Source organism: Pelodiscus sinensis, chromosome 9 (genome assembly GCF_049634645.1).
Source record: "Pelodiscus sinensis isolate JC-2024 chromosome 9, ASM4963464v1, whole genome shotgun sequence".
NCBI classification, from domain to species: Eukaryota; Metazoa; Chordata; order Testudines; family Trionychidae; genus Pelodiscus; species Pelodiscus sinensis.
Genome location: NC_134719.1, coordinates 62,501,963 through 62,518,964, shown reverse-complemented (window position 1 = coordinate 62,518,964; position 17,002 = coordinate 62,501,963). Strand labels below are relative to the sequence as shown.

At 51.9% G+C, this 17,002-nt stretch overlaps 1 protein-coding gene across 3 annotated transcripts; it reads left to right on the top strand.

Annotated features, from left to right (window-relative positions):
• The first annotated feature begins 1,747 nt into the window (after window positions 1-1,747).
• MGST3 (microsomal glutathione S-transferase 3) lies at window positions 1,748-15,951 on the top strand. 3 transcript variants are annotated; one of them, XM_075936959.1, is made up of 7 exons: window positions 1,805-1,903; window positions 3,657-3,787; window positions 9,476-9,599; window positions 13,094-13,167; window positions 13,615-13,672; window positions 14,477-14,549; window positions 15,737-15,951. In XM_075936959.1, exons 3-7 carry the CDS (start codon window positions 9,483-9,485, stop codon window positions 15,841-15,843), a joined length of 429 nt encoding a protein of 142 aa, XP_075793074.1. In that variant the 5' UTR covers window positions 1,805-1,903; window positions 3,657-3,787; window positions 9,476-9,482; the 3' UTR covers window positions 15,844-15,951. The 3 variants fall into 3 exon arrangements, with proteins under 3 accessions (XP_075793072.1, XP_075793073.1, XP_075793074.1); XM_075936957.1 differs by lacking the exon at window positions 3,657-3,787 and having other exon boundaries at window positions 1,748-1,903; XM_075936958.1 differs by lacking the exon at window positions 3,657-3,787 and having other exon boundaries at window positions 1,757-1,899.
• Window positions 15,952-17,002: the final 1,051 nt, after the last annotated feature.

The window sequence follows — 17,002 nt, the reverse complement described above, 5'->3', positions numbered from 1 at the left end:
ACTGAAGAAATCTGCCGTGTGACATCTGGACATAGCTTTTTGTGGCTTTCAGCCCAGGAATATGTAATGGCTCAAAGCAGGAAATCCCCAACCCATTAAAACGCTGTAAATGGTTGTTCCATCACTGCATACCTGCTTTTCAGCATTTGAGCTCTGATTTCCCAGCTACAATTACTACTCCATAGCTCAGATCAGCACTTAGTACCCTACCTCACCAAGTCCTGGTCTAGCAGGAATGGCTTCTTTGAGTCGCTCATACTCACCAGAAACGATGAATCCGTTGATCTGCAGGCTCCCTCGTCAAGTTAAGGACCCAATGGTCTAAGGTCCCCATGCCTCAAGTTATGACTCGGGGGCATCTGGTTCTGTTTTACTCAGCACCCCTCCCCCAGGAAGATCTGTCCTATCCATAGGAAGCCATGTGCATATGAGATGTCTTGAGGATGGATATGGTGCCCTCTGTGAAATTGCCTCAGTGGCCATGAATGGCTGAGTGAGTTATTTTGTGTTTGGGCAGCCCTCCCCCCCCCGCCCCCATGCCCTCTGCGATGGAGATTAAGGGGGGATTTTGTGAGTGGTGTCTGAGGGATGTTATAGGTGGGTGTCTCAGAACTTGGGTAGCGCTCTGGTGATTGCATAGGGTTGGGGCGGGGAGATTTCCCAGGGAGGAAATGGGACCAGCTGGGTGTACTGGTGAATAAAAAGGACAATGAAGGACAGAAGAGTCTCAGTGACTTGAGGGTGTTTGGAGGCAGTCGGTGATTATCAAGGATTTTGTGGGCCACGGCTGTCATAGCGATTACAGGGGGCCTCATATAGGTGCAGGGTATGTCCCCCTAGGTCAGAGAGGGTGCTGGGGAGTGGGTGATCCCTGTCAGAGGGGTGTTGCGGGGGTCGCGGTGACTGGGGGTGACACAGTGAATGGGGAGTGCGGGGGGGTGTCTCCCCTCAGAGGGGCGTTGCGGGTGACACGGTGACTGGGGGCGGGGGGTGTCTCCCCTCAGAGGGGCGCTGGGGGTGACGCGGTGACTGGGGGCGGGGGGTGTCTCCCCTCAGAGGGGCGTTGGGGGTGACGCGGTGACTGGGGGCGGGGGGTGTCTCCCCTCAGAGGGGCGTTGGGGGTGACGCGGTGACTGGGGGTGGGGGGGTGTCTCCCCTCAGAGGGGCGTTGGGGGTGACGCGGTGACTGGGGGCGGGGGTGTCTCCCCTCAGAGGGGCGTTGCGGGTGACACGGTGACTGGGGGTGGGGGGGTGTCTCCCCTCAGAGGGGCGTTGGGGGTGACGCGGTGACTGGGGGCGGGACGTGTCTCCCCTCAGAGGGGCGTTGGGGGTGACGCGGTGACTGGGGGCGGGGGTGTCTCCCCTCAGAGGAGTGTTGGGGGTGACGCGGTGACTGGGGGCGGGGCGTGTCTCCCCTCAGAGGGGCGTTGGGGGTGACGCGGTGACTGGGGGCGGGACGTGTCTCCCCTCAGAGGGGCGTTGGGGGTGACGCGGTGACTGGGGGCGGGGGGTGTCTCCCCTCAGAGGGGCGTTGGGGGTGACGCGGTGACTGGGGGCGGGGCGTGTCTCCCCTCAGAGGGGCGTTGCGGGTGACGCGGTGACTGGGGGCGGGGCGTGTCTCCCCTCAGAGGGGCGTTGGGGGTGACGCGGTGACTGGGGGCGGGGCGTGTCTCCCCTCAGAGGGGCGTTGCGGGTGACGCGGTGACTGGGGGCGGGGCGTGTCTCCCCTCAGAGGGGCGTTGCGGGTGACGCGGTGACGCGCTGAGGGGGGCGGGGCAGCGCCAGGGGGCGGGGCGATCCGGGCCAGGGGGCGGGGCCCGGGGCGGACGCGGCGCTGGCTCAGACGGTCCCTGCCCGGCTCAGGGTTCCCGGTCCCCGGCTGGTGTCCGCGCGGCGCAGGCAGGTGAGCGCGGCGGGCGGGGCCCCGGTTCCCCAGCCCGGCTCCCGGGGAGGTTCCGCTTGGCCGGGCCCGGTTCCCGTTGTGTCCCGCGGGGGGGGCCAATCCCGCCGGCTCCGCTCGTTGCTCGCTGCAGAGCCGCCGAGGGCTTGGCCCCTGCGCCGAGCTGGCCGCCAAAGCCCGGACCGGCCCGCTCCGGTCCGAGCCCCTTGAGGCGGGCGCAGCCTGGGGCCAAAGGCCCGCGCGGTGGCTGAGCCCAGCGTCTCTGCGGCTGCAACCCCCGAGGTCTGGATTTAGTTGCGGGCACTGCGAGTTCCTGCCGCTTCCTGTTCCTGTGACCTTAGCGCAGCGCTCTCAAGGTGCCACACACGCGTGTCCCTCCTGAGACTCCAAACACAGCGAACACTCCAGCCTGGTGGGCGTGCGTCTAATTCCTGGATCTGTCACTATAGTGACTAGACCCTGTTGTGTCAGCCTCTGCAGGAATACCCTGTGTGACCTGGCTTCAACTTCAGGCTATGTCTACATAACAAAAAAAACCCAGACAGCCCTCTTGGAGCCTGGGTCAGCTGACTTGGGCTCACACTGCATGGCTAAAAGTTGTGGTGTAGACATTCTCATTTGGACTGGAGTCTGAAGCCTGGAAGACGGAGCTCTCGGAGCCTCCCCTCCTCATCACATAGCTAGTTTTAGCCCTCTTGTGTGAATCTGTTGACCTAGGCTCTGAGAGATGCTGCTGTATTCAGTTTTATGTATGTATGATTTTTTTTTTTTTGTAGTACAGTATAGACATACCTAAAATGGTGACCAAAACTGATGTCCAATATGTGTCACCATAGAAATATCGGGACTGTCAAGTCTGATCTGCCACAGTTTTGCTGGAGAGCTTAGCTCCAGGATTGTGCACTAATACTTACATGAATCTGTAGAGATGCTGGCTGTTACAAAGGCTTCCTTCATTCGAAATGTTAGTCCGAGTTAAACAGGACTTAACAAAGACCAACCAACCAGTGGCTTCTGAACAGTCTTGATTTCCTATTACAATTACTCCACTTTCACTCTCAGGTCTTGTGATTACACTGTTTTACTAGTTGTCCTGGTAGCAAGTTTTCCAGCCTGGACAACTGACTCTCCAATGTCCCTCAGTCCCGACATTTTTAATGTTTTTTATCTGGCAGGGAAATGCCACAATCAGAAATGAAGGTTGTGCATGTGAGTGTGAATCAGGAATGGTAGATGGCTACCATGTGTTGGACACTAGAGACTGCTGTGAAACTGCCAGCCTATGAGGATTATATGACGTGTAGATGGTAATTTATGTGCAGTGAGTTTGCTCTGGAAACTTGTTGCCTGAACTAGTTATCTCCTTGGTCTGTAGTGATGGTGTTAAAAGGAAATGCTCTTGAATAACCTTACCTCCTAGCTTAGGAAGTGTTTAATGGGACTTTGTTAATGTTTGTCAAATGCTGTGAGATTTTTACTGAGCTGGTCCTAGAGCTGTGGTCACCAAGCAGTAGATTGGGATCGACTGGTAGATCTTGGAGCCTCTGACAGGTGATCCTGACTGGTTTGGCCACGTGGCTATCTAGTGCCAGCACTTCAGCTGCTCCTCCTCACACTGCTGTGCATCTCTGGCCCTTTGCCTTGGAGCTGTTCCTCCAGGAATCTCCTGCTTCCTGTGCAGGACGGGGGGGGGGGGAGGAAGAGGAGCACTGATGTCAAGGTGCCCCCTCTCCCACCCTGTATCCTATCTCTACAGATCAGAGAGGGGACACAACAGGACTTGGGGTGGAATTTGCTGGCTGCTTTTGGGAGTGGGCCAGGGCCAGGGCCAGGACAGGGGTGAGCCTGCCTAAGCACCATTGCACCACTACCCAGGAGCCACCTGAGGTAAGCAGTGCCCACCTGGAGTCCACATCCTGAACCCCTCCCCAAGTCATGAACCCCTTCCTGCTCCCCTAGTCCTGAGCCCCTCTGCATCCAAACACCTTTCCAGAGCCTGCACCTAGAACCCTCTCCAGCACCCCAACAGCCTGCCCCAAGCCCCGCTCAGAGCCCTTCTCACACTCCAAATCCCTTAATCCAAGACCAGATCCTGCACCCCAACCCTCTGCCCCAGCCTGGTAAAAGTGAGGGAGGATGGAGTGAGCAGGGGCAGGGCCTCAGAGAAAGACAGGGCAAGAAGCACAAAGGAGGGGGGCAAGGATATTTGGATTTGAGGTAGATCTTAGATTGCACTTAAATTCCAAAAGTGATCTTGTGTGTAAAAAATGTTGGAGACCACTGTCCTAGAGAGACAAAATACGTAACTGGTTGAGGAGCACCAATAGCAGTGCACTTTGCTGAGACATGTGGGGACTAACTTCAGGGTATACCTACATCATAGAGCATTGACAAAATACTTCTACCCCCAATCTGCTTTCTGCAAATCTTTGTCATTCATGGGGAGAGGAATTAAGCACCACTACAAAAGTGCAAATATAGACGTAGCCTCAGGCTCTGTCTCAAAGCATTTACAGTCCAGTTGACTATTACACGTTATCACTAATTACAGTGTTGATTGTGTTTCTTTAGTCATTTGTTGCCTACTGAGCCACTGCAGGCTTTTGAGCGTTGGAATATGTAGTGATCTGCATCCTCTTCAATCTTTTGAGCTCAAGTTGTCTCAAGTCTCTTAAGATCTCGACTACTTGGGAAAATTGACTGGCTGGGGCTATTCTAGAATAACTATTCCACTATCCCTGTTCTGGGATAACGCCCCACAGTCTTATTCTGGAATAGTTGCTACATTTTAAATCCATGCTGCACGTTACTAGGGAAGAAATGCTTTTTATAGATAAGCCCCTAAGTATGTGCAACTCAGGGGGAATGACTGCAGCCTGGTGAACCATATCATTTGGTTTGTTAGCAGAGGGTGTGGGGTTGCGTTCAAAGGTTGCTAAAATACACAGTGTATGTGCAGGTCATAAAAAAATAAGACCTGAGTCCTGTTGAACTCCTTTGCCTGTTTTACTGTATTCTAGTGTGACCTCCGTGTAGATTTGTACAAGCATTTAGTATCTATTATAATACTGACTTTAATATAACCTACCATTGTGTTAGCCTTTGCTACAATTGAACATGGTTGTTCCTGCTATCCAGTGGTTGTAAAATTTGTTGTCAGTTGGCTCAGTGCACTGTAACTGTGATTATGTTACTGCTAGACTGACGATTGACTGTGCACAGAGGCTGTAACGTAGCAAAGTTTCCTTCAGCCCCTGGCTCAGTTAGCAGGATTGTTCCAGCAATGCTGAGTCAGGATGAAAAGCCAGGCTAGCAACATCTATAGCAGTGTTACAGTGCCAAGATCACTGAGACACTCTTGTAACCTATGGATTTATGCCATTGTGAGGCAGACATGAGACTCCTTCTATCAGGTGAAAGGATCTCTGTGTTGCTATCAGTATTCCCACACTTGTCCTCAGATGTTGTCTCCAGGCTCTTCCTTACAACACTTTCTTATTCCTTCTTGCTTATTTCTTTTGACTGTTTATCTGGTTAACATGCATTTAACATATTCACAGTGATACTCACATGTAACTTTCTGATTTTTCTTCAACTGTCTTTGAAGTATGGAAGCACGTTTTCCTTTCCTTACTCTTTTTCATTTGATGATACTCTTTAATTATGATTCACAGCTTTGATCTCCTCTTCTTCATACGTGTTTTGGTATTTGTTATGAAATAAAACTAACTTTGTGTCTTTGATATTGCAAAATTACAGAGCCACTTCAATGATCATCAAGTATCAGAGAGGTAGCCTTGATAGTCTGAATCTGCAAAAGCGACGAGGAGTCCTGTGACACCTTATAGACTAACCAGTTTATTAGAGCATAAGCTTTCATGGGCAAAGACCCACTTTGTCAGATGCAGCTAATGAAGTGGGTCTTTGCCCATGAAAGCTTATGCTCCAATAAATCGGTTAGTCTATAAGGTGCCACAGGACTTCTCATCGCTTTTTCAATGATCATGTAGCCTGCCGTTCTGCATAACACAGGTCCTAGAATTTCATTTAGTCGTTCCTACAGTGAATTATTCTTTCCTACCACATAAGAGAACAGGATTGAGACCAATAACTTGTGGATTTATCTAGATCCATGGCGTCCAACACGCCAGCCACTAGCTGCATGTGACTATTTGGCTGGTTGAGTGTGGCTAGTTCGCTATAGCTGTGCATATAGTGGCTACTTCAGAACTGGTTGGACACCATAGATCTAGGTGTTTTTGGACATTTGGTCTTCGCCTAAAAATTCAGTTAGGGCTGTCAAGTGATTTAAAAATTAATTGTGCTTTGTTTGTGTGATTTTAAAAAAATCATTTGCTTTTTGTCAAATCTGCTGTGAAAGTGTTCTTAAAACAAACATGTGCTGGGTTATTATCTGAGACTGCTCTAACATGACATTTATGACAAAATGTTGGTAAAACAGAGTAGGCAACATACAAATCTCCCCTAAGGAGTTCACACACAAATTTTACTAACACGTTATCTTTTTAATGAGCATCTTCAGCGTGGAATCATGTCCTCTGGAATTGTTGCCAAGAAACAAAGAGGTTTATGCATATAGGGAATACCTTGCTTTCAGGTGACATTGTAAGTAAAAAGTGGGAAGCATTGTCTCCTGTAAATGTAAACAAACTTGTTTGTCTTACTGATTGGCTGAACAAGAAATAGGTCCGAGTGGACTTATACATGCCAAAACAGCATTTCTCAAACTGGGCTCTGTGGATGCCTTGGGGTCCGCAAGGGAAGTCCAGGGGGTCCATGGGTCCCACTGATCAACCCTTCCCTCAACTCCTCCCCCTTCCTCAGAGTGTCTCCTGGGGCCTGAGGCCCAGGGCTAAGACAGGCTGCCTAACCTGTACTGGTTCCATGTGGCTCCTGGAAGCAGCCTCCCAGTCCCTGTGGCAGCCTGTCTAGGCACATGAGCAGCCAGAGCAGCTCCGTGCGCTGATCTAGCCCGAGTGCCAGTTTAAAGCTCACATTGGCTGGGTACGGCGACCAATGGAAGTGGCAAGGGCAGCGTCTGTGAGTGCAAGGGCAGCAGGCAGCAACTAGGGACCTGGCAGCTGCTTCTAGGAGCGGCAGTAAGCAACACTGGGGCCCTACACCCCCAGCCCCAGGATGCCCTCCCGCATTCAACCCCTCCCTCCCACATCCCAACCCCCTTCATCCCAAACCTGTCATCCCCAGCCCAGACTCTTAAAGAGCCTGCACCCATCCCTCCTCAGCATACCAACCCGGAGGCCTCATCTCCATCCCATAGCCTGTACTCTCACCCCAATGCCCTCCAGTACCCCAAACCTCTCATCCCTGGCCCCACTTAGAGCCTCACCCCCTCCCAACGCTTTGCCCCAGCCTGAGGACAATGAGTGAAGGGTGGGAGAACAAGCAACAGGGCAGGAGGGTGGGGCCACAGAAGGGCGGGGCAGGAGGTCCCTGACATTTTTAAAACAAAAATGGGGGTTTTGCTCCAGTTTGAGAACCGCTGCTCTAAAGTTTTGCATTGTTTTGTTTGATTGCAGTTATGTAACTAAAATCGCTGCTTGTAAATTGCACTTTCATAATCCAGCAATTGAGCTACAGTGTTTGTATGAGGTGAAATAAAAATGTCTGTTGTCATTTTTACAGTGCACATATTTGTATTAAAAATAATCCTATACAGTGCACGTGTGCACTTCGTTTTCTGTGTTGTAACTGAAATCTTTATATTTGAAAATGTAGAAAAGCACCCACAATATTTATTACATTGTAGTTGGTATTCTGTTGTTTAACTGTGCTGCAATTAATCACGATTTTTTTCATTTAATTGTGAGAGTTAATTGTGATTAATTGACAGCCCTAATTCAGAGTGGTGAGATTTTGGTAAGTTGTACCACTGATTAATTACCCTCTTCTGTATAGGAACTGCTTAGTGCACAGGGAACACACTTTATTTACAGTATTTCCTGTAGTGCTTGTTACCCTCAGCTACATGCAAACAGGAAGTAAAAGAGGGGTGGAGCCTGGCTCCAATCCACAATACTGCAAGTATCCAAGTTAATCCCTTGATGATCACTTCACTGTTTCAAATGTTGCATCTAATTTCCAATTTGAATTTACATTTAACTTCCAGTCATTGGAATTTGCTGCTGCTTGGCCTGCTCAAGAGCCCTCTGGGAACAGATTTCTTCAGGGGCTGTAAGCCTCTGCACAGGATCAAGTTACTTGTTAACTTTCTCTTTGATAAGTGTAATGGATAGGCACTCCTTCAGTCTCTCTCAGTGCTCTTCAGACCTAGACTCGTTTTTGTAACGCTTCTCTGCACCCGCTCCAAGTTTTGAATCGTCTCTGTTCTTAAATGTCTGACACTGCGTTTGGCTGTACAAAGTCAATGGAAAGACTCAGAAGCATGGTCTAGGGGGAGCCTTACAAAAGCTATATCCCACCAGTGCAGCTGCAGAGGGGTTAGTGTCAATGAGGGATGTTAACTAACCTGTATGTGTGTAAATGTGTAACACTGGATTTTTAGTGGTTACACATTTACATGGGGGGGGGGGCAGAAAGCGAGTGACCACTTGGCCTCAGAAGCTGTGGGAGGAAAGGCCTTCTGGCAGGCAGTCTGGACTGCTGTGGCGCTGTATGTGTAGGTTACGGCTCCTGTAACATCTCCCCACTCAGGTCACCAGTATCTGCTGCCTTCTGGTACAACACCCTCCCATTTAAATCAACAGTGTCTTGGCAGTGACTTCAGTGGGAGGAAGCTAAGGGCCCTAATCTAGAATTTGGGACAATTGCAACAGTAGAATTTACATATTTCCTAGTAAGACTTACTCAGAACAATCAAGTGAATTTAGTACTGTTGAAAATCTGTCAGGTAGACCCTTCCACAGGCAGCTGCTCCAACACCGGTTTTATCTACCCTAAAAATTGTGCTGCTCCCAATTATATCAGAACAAGCAGCCCTGTATGGGTGGAGTTGTATCGGTATAGCTATTCCTGTATAGGAAGAGAAGAAACAATACCAGTATGGCACCTTTATACCACTGTTAGGAATCCACGCTAGGGCTTTGACTAGTGGAACTATTGCAGTGAAAAGATTCTGCTGGTACAATTGAAATGTACGGCAGACCACAGTCACAGATGGGTGCAAGCCTTTGCCCGTCATCTCCTTGTATGCACTGGCCAACGGCTCCTCATCTCGACAAACGGACCACTTGTGGGTCACTGGGTTTCCAGGGTCCAATCCATCCATGGCCGCTGTACCGAGAGTGCCAGAGAGGCATCGCGGTTGTGATGGAGATGGTTATGCTGTGGACACTTGCCTAGTATGAACTGGACAGAAGGACCCTGACTTGTTTCACATAGTATTTAGCTGTGTTCAGCAAGCGGTCTAGAGGTGAAAGCTCCATCATTTGTCACTTCCCTCAGTCAGCCCCAGGCTGGACGGATGCTGGGCTGTGTTCAGTAAATCCCCATTTCTCATACCAATGGGGGGTTAATAGCCCTGTGGTTCTCAGTCCTGCCCTGACATTGGAACCGAATACTCCTCTCTCTCAACAGTGTCAAGATGGTGGTTCTCTCCAAGGAATACGGCTATGTGGTCCTGACTGGCGTTGCCGGCTTCATCATGATCTCACACCTTGCTGTGAACGTGGCGAAGGCACGCAAGAAATACAAGGTGGAGGTGAGTGGGGGTCCTGAACTTGAAGCAAAGGGAACGCCCTGGCTATCCTGAGGGAAAGAGGCCAAGACATCTCATGAGCTAAGTATGGCAGAAACACTGGCAATTAGGAGAAACCCAAGGCTTTGTGGGTCAGCCCCTTCGTTATGTGAGCTGTTTGGTGAATGGGAATCTGGACTCCGATAGATCCTGGTACATGAGGAACTTTGAAATAGAGGGTGTCATGAGAATCCTGCACTTCTCCAGTGTTTGGCTCTTAGCCTTGTGTCGCATCGTGTGTGCTACGTACGTATCCCCTCAGACGGGTCTGTTACAGTCCTTGGCTGGAGAGCCTGGTTCTTTAGCTCAGGCTCTCGAGTCCCTGCTTGGAGCTGTGAAGTTCTTGGTTCGGTCTCTGGTGTGTCGGCCAAGAGAGCAGCAGTTGTGTTGTCACTGACTCTGAGGGGTTGTCCACGCTTGAAATACTGCAGCAGTGTACACATTACCTCTGCCAAGGGGAGGGGCTCTCCCATCCACGCGGGTCCACCGCCCCACGGAGTGGTAGCGAGTTCAACAGAATTCTTCCATTGATCCTGTGTCCACAGTGCTGGGACTTAGATCGGCTTAATTATATCACTCATGGGTGTGGTTTTTTCAACCCTCGGGTAATGCCGTTGGGTGGACACAATTTTCTAGTGTAGGCCAGCCCCTAACGGGCAAAAATAGCGAGGTGAAGGAATTCAGACCTGTGCAGCAATTCCCCACCGTGCTAGCCGTGCATTTATCCTTTGAGTGAGCCTCCTAGTGGTGCTTGCAAGAACCCTCCCCATGGGAATTCTTACGCTCAAAACGTGAAATCCGCGGCAGAGAGCGGCTGAGTCAGCCCTGGTCTCTGCATCTCTCTCCCAGTCACAGCAGGCTCCTTCCAGTGCCTACAGAGGCGCATGAGAAGGCTTTCCCCTTCTTGATCTCCATGTCCAGTTGCCTGCTGCTTAGCTCCCTGGCTGTTTTCCCTAGGCGAGGCAAGGTACAGGACCTGGCAGCAGTGGGCTGAGAGTTCAGGCTGGGGGAGATAGAACAGGATTGGCTTTGCTTAGATGTTTTCCCCAGGCACAGACTGCCACCGCCCTCCCCACCTACTACTGCACCTTCTAATGATGCCCCCTCGCGTGGACCAAAACTTTGCAAGGTCTCAATTCTGCCTTCTTCCTGTTCTACTCCTCTCCTGGGACTGCTCTGCTACCTACATATGCAGCAGCAGCAGCAGACACAATTTTCTACACTCTGGGGCCTTATGGCGCCCCTCCCTTCTTCCCCCTCCCCCCCCCCAGTCTGGCACCTGAGGTGACTGCTTCAGTTGGCCTCATGGTAAGACCAGCCCTCCCTTCAAGAACTTTTCTCCCTCCCCTCCCCAACCTAGCTGCAAAACCAGTTTCCAGAACTCTCAAACTTAGAATGTTGTGGCACAAACACCAGTTCCCCACCCTAAGCCTGGCAATCTGCCTCCATGAGCATGGGTGGGTGGGGAGCTGGCGGGTCTCTGCTCTGAGGCGCTAGCATGGTGCACATCAGCTGTTTGGGAGTGAGTGGGGTCTCCTGAAGGGTGTCTAAAACAGAGACACTTAGGAGCCTTGTGACAAGCAAATAACCAGATAGTCCCTGCCCTATCTGCTTATGCTTTTCGCTGCTAGGAGGGTAGGTTTTTCCCCAGTTTGGACTTGTGGCAGGGGACAGGGAGAGGATCTTAAAGAGGAACATTTAAAAAGAGGGAGGGCGGGGGGAGGGCTTGTAAAATGCAAAGGAGACACATAAGAGGAACAGTAGCCAAGAGGACCCTTTGCAAACTCAGCCCCAGATCCACCCTGGGAAAGACGAACAGCTGACGCTGTGAGTCAGGGCCTTGGCATGCAGAGCTTACTGTGCCTGGAAGCAGCTTTGGCACTTTGCACACTTCCTCCAGGGCGTGATTTGTACACACTTGAGAAGGGGTGGAGGAGCTGGGTGGTGTCTCCCCAAGAGAGAGCCCGCCATTGTGCCCGAGGCTGCTGCAGCATCCCGCTCCTGGGGTTTTGTGTACCATTGCTGCTCTATCCCCACACGAGTGGCATGTTCAGGGGACCTAGATCACAACATAACAGGCAGGCTGTGGAGTATGGCAAGCGCAGGGAACCTTTTTGGGGTTGGAGACCAGTGGAAAATCAGTCGGGCCCAAAAAACCCCAAACCCCAGTGACTGCACTTGATGGTGGTTCCTTCCTACACGACTTGGCAGCCTGTGTCAAGTTGTGGGCCAGCTTTGTGTTGTGGCGTGGCTATCCCCCGGGTGGAGGCAAGGGACTGTCCCTTTGTGCCCATTTGGAGTAGTCTGAGTCGAAGCACTGAGCAGTGAATTCAGTGCCGGCAGATGGCAAGAGAGGGCTTAGCATCGTGTAGACCCTCCCAGATGCAGTTCTACCGTTCTAACCCAGCTTGCTTCAGGAAAGCATCGGCAGCCAAGGGAGCGCTCGGATCTGCGGGGTGTGGGGGAGGCAATGCGCTCCCAGCCCTTAGGGAGCCCCCCAGATGAGCCAGTGACCCGCATTTGTGGGGGCAGGAGCGTGGGGTGCTTCTAGCTTCCGTTCCATCCTTTGGACTGGCTCCACAGTGCGTGTGGGATTGCATAGAGAAGGCCCATCCAACTGCTGGCTGCTGCCGCTGCTTTTCCTCTGGAGGGCACGTAGAGCTGCAGGCGTGGGCCCCCTTCTAGAAGCACTAGTGAGCAGAGTGGGGAGTGGTCTTAGCAGAGTAGCAGCTGCTCCGTGGACAAAGCCTCCATTTCGTGTCGCCTTGAGGAGCGTTTGCAGTCACTGAGATGTGCGGCCAGGATTCACTTCACGCTCTAGCTCGCCCATGGCCAAACTGTGGCTCTTTTAGTTAAAGTGCAGCTTGCAGAGCCCCCTAGAGACTGTCATTCTCCACCTACCAGACGAGGGGGAGGATGGGAGGGTCTTGGGGCATCTGGCCTGCTGTGGGGTGGTGGGACTAGGGGGTGCTGCCATGCACCCTGTCTTGAAGTGGATTCTATTATATACCGGATTTACAGGCTGGTTCACTGCATAGTAAGGGTACCAAATTGCTCCAGCACCCTGAGGATGGTGGTTCAAGGACTTTAGCCCCACATGGGGCATTAGGACAGAAGCCTCTTCCCTGGCAGCCTTCTCCCCCCCCCTCCCCCCCATGGGGCAGGTTATGTGTGTCATGCAATTGGCAAACTTCTGGGGTCAGTTAGTTTGGCCGGTCCTAGCCCAGACTGCACGCACTGCTCAGCCAAGGCGCCCAGGAGTTCCGAGTGCAGCCTGCCGCTCGTTCTTGAGGTAGCACAACTGGGACCCCAAGGCAGTCGGGTGGTCTTGCCAAGGAAGCAGAATTGAGATTCAGACTGTCCTGGGTGAGTCCCCTGGGAAGTAACAGCCTCTGCGGGAAGCGGCGAGGGATGCTGGAGGCTGCCTGTGTGTGCTAACACGGTGTTCTCTTTCACAGTATCCAACCATGTATAGCACGGACCCTGAACACGGCCATATCTTCAACTGCATCCAGCGTGCGCACCAGAACACGTGAGTACCTCGGGTGGGCCAGCGGGCTGCCTTGAAGAGCGACGTGATTAAGCACAGGATGCCTGGAGTGTAGGGTTTGCTGCTGTTGTGTCTGGGCTGGGCAGTGAAAAAGGTCAGACTCTGCTGCAGCCGCGTGCTTAGTAGGCGAGAGAGGCCTTTGTCCTGCCGCACACCATAGGGGACCACTGCCGGTCAGACTGGCCTTTCCCGGAGGAGGTTCCTGTGCTCCAGCAGTTTGCCCAGGTGGATGGATCCTAAGGCACAGAAGCGCTTTGTTTCCGGTGGGGTACGCTGTGCCCTGCCTTTTGATGGTCTCAGTTGTTTGGCTGCTTGATGAATGCCTGACGGTCTGGGAGAACAGATCGCCTGTTGGTCACTTAAAACTACCAAAAATCCCCATCCCTCCTGGAGTATCGTCATCCGTGCAAATCTGTCTTCTCTTTTCAGATTGGAAGTTTACCCCTCCTTCCTGTTCTTTCTAGCCGTGGGCGGAATTTCCCACCCGGTGAGTCACGTTCCTGGCTAGGTTTGAAAGGACTGGATTAGAAAGTAGCCTGTGAGGTGGAAGTCTGCAAATGGGGAAGTGCCAGTCTTGTGTGTTCATACTTGCTGAGATTATGTGCAACCCAGGTGTGGAGCGAGAGGCAACTTCTACCACAGGGCTCCAATCCAGAAAGTAGCAAAAAAACAAGCGTCAGAAAAGAGGGTTGAGCAAAGCCAACTAATCTGGGGGCTCAGCCCGGAGCAGAGAACACCTTGCCATTGTATGGACTAGCCATTTCTAATCTCCATAGTCCCTTTAATGCTGTCACGTCTGTACCCGACAGTGCTCTCTGCACTGTGCATAGGATGCTGAGTCGGGGAAAGATCTGGAGCACAACGAAGAAAACAGAATTTGGTTAACCAACGTCTGGTAAATTAGGGTTACGATATACTAGTGGCTAGAGGCCTGGCAGGTCCCTGTGGATGTTAGGTGGTGGATGGGCAAGAGGGCATATGCCATATACATTGTTGACACCAGGATCCATTTTAGGGCACAGTGTGACATCCATGTCTCCCTGTCCGAGTGAACGTGCCACTATGTGCTATATTTTATGGCACCGTGTGCTCCTCTGGGACACTGATTTCGGGTGCTGCTCGCTGAGTGGGGACTCCACAGCCTAACAGGAGATGCAGATCCCTCCTCTACCTGACTCCTTACCATGCTGGCACCCCATATTTATAAAGCAGAGCCCTCAGAGAGTGGCCGAAGGAGCATGGCAAGGTTTGCGCAGCGCTGACACCCTTAACCTTTCCCGCTTTTCTCTAGCGTGTCGCTGTTGGGTTTGGCATCACCTGGATCATTGGCAGAGTCCTCTATGCCTATGGCTATTACACAGGAGGTGAGTCTCTAGACAAAGGGCTCCGTTGGAGAGCTGGGCACCCAGTGCTGACCACCTAGCCTCTTTTGGGGGGAGGGGGAGGTCAGTGTGCCGGGGGGGGGGGCAAATAAGGCTTCTTGTGCCAATGGGGTGACAGCAAAGACGTGGCATTGCAGGCTGCTCTTGTCTGTCCCTGTGCATAAGCAGCAATAGCCTGGGGCCAGGGTGAGCTAACTACGGCTACCCTTGCTGCCATGGTAGCTGTTGCTCTGCCCCGGGACTGAACTCCGGTCTCCACTCCCTTGTTCATGGCTCTGAGTTTGCAAAGGCAGGTTTGTCTCCATGGGGCAGTGTCCTACTTCAAACTGCACCATGGCCAAAGTGGGACGAGTGTGCTATTGCGTGTGTGTGTGTTGTCCCCTTCTCCCACCACACATGTGGCGGTCCCTCGGACTTAGAAGCAAGTTCCTTTAGTCCTGAGCAGCTTTCTCCTCCCCTTGTTCCATGACAAGCTTGATCTCCGGCCCAAACCGGGACTATTTCGTTGTGTAGTTAGAGCCTCACTAACATGGGGCTTGTCTGCTTGCTTAGATAGTAGGGAAAACAGATTCCCCCCCCCTTGTCCTGATGGGAACAGCAGCCCTCTCGACCTCCATATATAGGGCACCATTCAGAAAGCAACAGAGCTCATTTGCCTCTCTCTTTCTCCAAGCACGGTTAGTCCGGTCATTCGGTGTGCAGGCCATAGTCCCCCCCCCCCCTCCCCACTGCTGGCTCATCCGTGTGGAGTGCTACAGATTTGTAATCTAGCGCTAGAGCCCCCAGGCCTAAAAGGGATTGGGTTACAGCGCACGTGTGTAAATGGATACAAACGTCACAAGCCTCTCCCTGGCGGTAACACAGTGAAGCTCTGTGGGGTGTCCTGCGTTCAGCACTCCGACCCGCTGTGCTGCTCTGTCCCTGAGGGGTCTGTCTGCCTGCGGCTGTCTTACCCACTTGGTTTTAATTGTCCATGCGCCATAAAAGCGTTTTGGCTTCCCCTCCAAAATGGAACCCCCTGGGCAGCTGAGACTGAAGGTTCCTGCAGCAAGCTGAGTGCTCCCTTGTGAAAGGCACATGAACCCTCCTTGGAGCAGGGGCTGGTGCAGAGGAGCTGGGTGGGGCTGCTGCACTAGCTAAAGCACCTGCCGCTTTGTTTCTTTCTGCAGATCCCCGGAAGCGAAACCGAGGGGCCATCGGTTCAGCGGCACTCATCGGCTTGGTGGGGAATACGCTGTACTCAGCCTTGCAGCACCTTGAGTGGGTCTCCAAGTAGTAGCCAGCCTCCATACCCCTTCACAGCTTCCTGCACAGTCTCCAAGGTGTAAACTGTTGGGTTGCTGGGAAGAGGTGTTTTTTGCATAATAAATTTCATAACTTCCCACTTACTGAGTTTTTTCTAATTGAAATGCAGAAGGAATTGTTTTCATGTTCAAGTACAGGGCAATAATACAGAGTTTGTACTATGCATACTGGGATGTGGAGAAGTCTAGGACACTAGAATTTTTGTGCAGCCTGGTGTGAGCTTAGCCTGCTTACCTATCACATGCTGGTCAAACTAGGCCACCTAGTTCCTCTGCTAGGACTGTACAGACAGAACACTAGTTCAGCAGCCAGTTGCTAACAGCAAGTGAGTAGAAAAGGTGGAGTTGTGTCCAGGTCTCAGTAGAAAGATTTTTTTTTTCTTTTCCCATGGAGAGAGGCAAGCTCTTGGTGCCCACATGGTGTTAGCCCAGCATCACTGGCCAGTTCTTGGTTGGCATTAGCAGGCAGTACTAGTTGAACTAGATAAACAGCAGGATCACTGACAATTCATCCCCAAGATCCTGCTGTTGAAGCGGCACTACAGCAATGGTACAAAGCTGCTGAAGTAGGAAATTCTGGCCCCTCTCTGCCAAAGATGGGTCCACCCTGGCCCTTCACCCAGATCCTCGCATGTGGTGATCCCCTTTCTCAGCAGGAGCTACGCCCGTGGTAGCAATACTGCAGCCTTTGCAAGTGAGCCTGGCCCCTGAGGTGTTTTACCCTGCACTCTATTGCTGGCAGCTGTGGATAACTTGCATTACAACTTTTGGATAATGTATGCAAACGAAGTGGGGCCAGGACATGTGTGCCCTGGGGAACAGAACTAACTTCATCCTTGTTTCTAAGCTGCTCCTTGGAATCTCTCTCTAGGGGAAGAGGCACTCTTGGCCTTGCTTTAGAGGTGCAGGATATTTCAGATTACCTTGGGCAGGCCACACTGGGTGTTCCCCCGACTCCGTTAGGAGGAGCTGGAAATCACTGCTATTCAGTGTTGTGCACTCAGCTTTTGAACAATAGAAACCTTCAGTGATTCTTACATGTAAGGCATTTTTTCCTTATGCCCAGGGCCTCTTCAGTGTTAATCCCTTTCCCAGACAGCTTTACAGGCTGCTTCTGCCAGTCCCTCTAAT

What these genes read in the sequence shown, in the direction of transcription:
- MGST3 (XM_075936957.1), top strand. Translation starts at nt 9,483, where the DNA reads ATGGTGGTTCTCTCCAAGGAATACGGCTATGTGGTCCTGACTGGCGTT. An exon ending in GCAAGAAATACAAGGTGGAG is followed by an intron (nt 9,600 to 13,093) that starts GTGAGTGGGGGT and finishes TCTCTTTCACAG; the next exon opens with TATCCAACCATGTATAGCAC. An exon ending in CTATGGCTATTACACAGGAG is followed by an intron (nt 14,550 to 15,736) that starts GTGAGTCTCTAG and finishes TTCTTTCTGCAG; the next exon opens with ATCCCCGGAAGCGAAACCGA.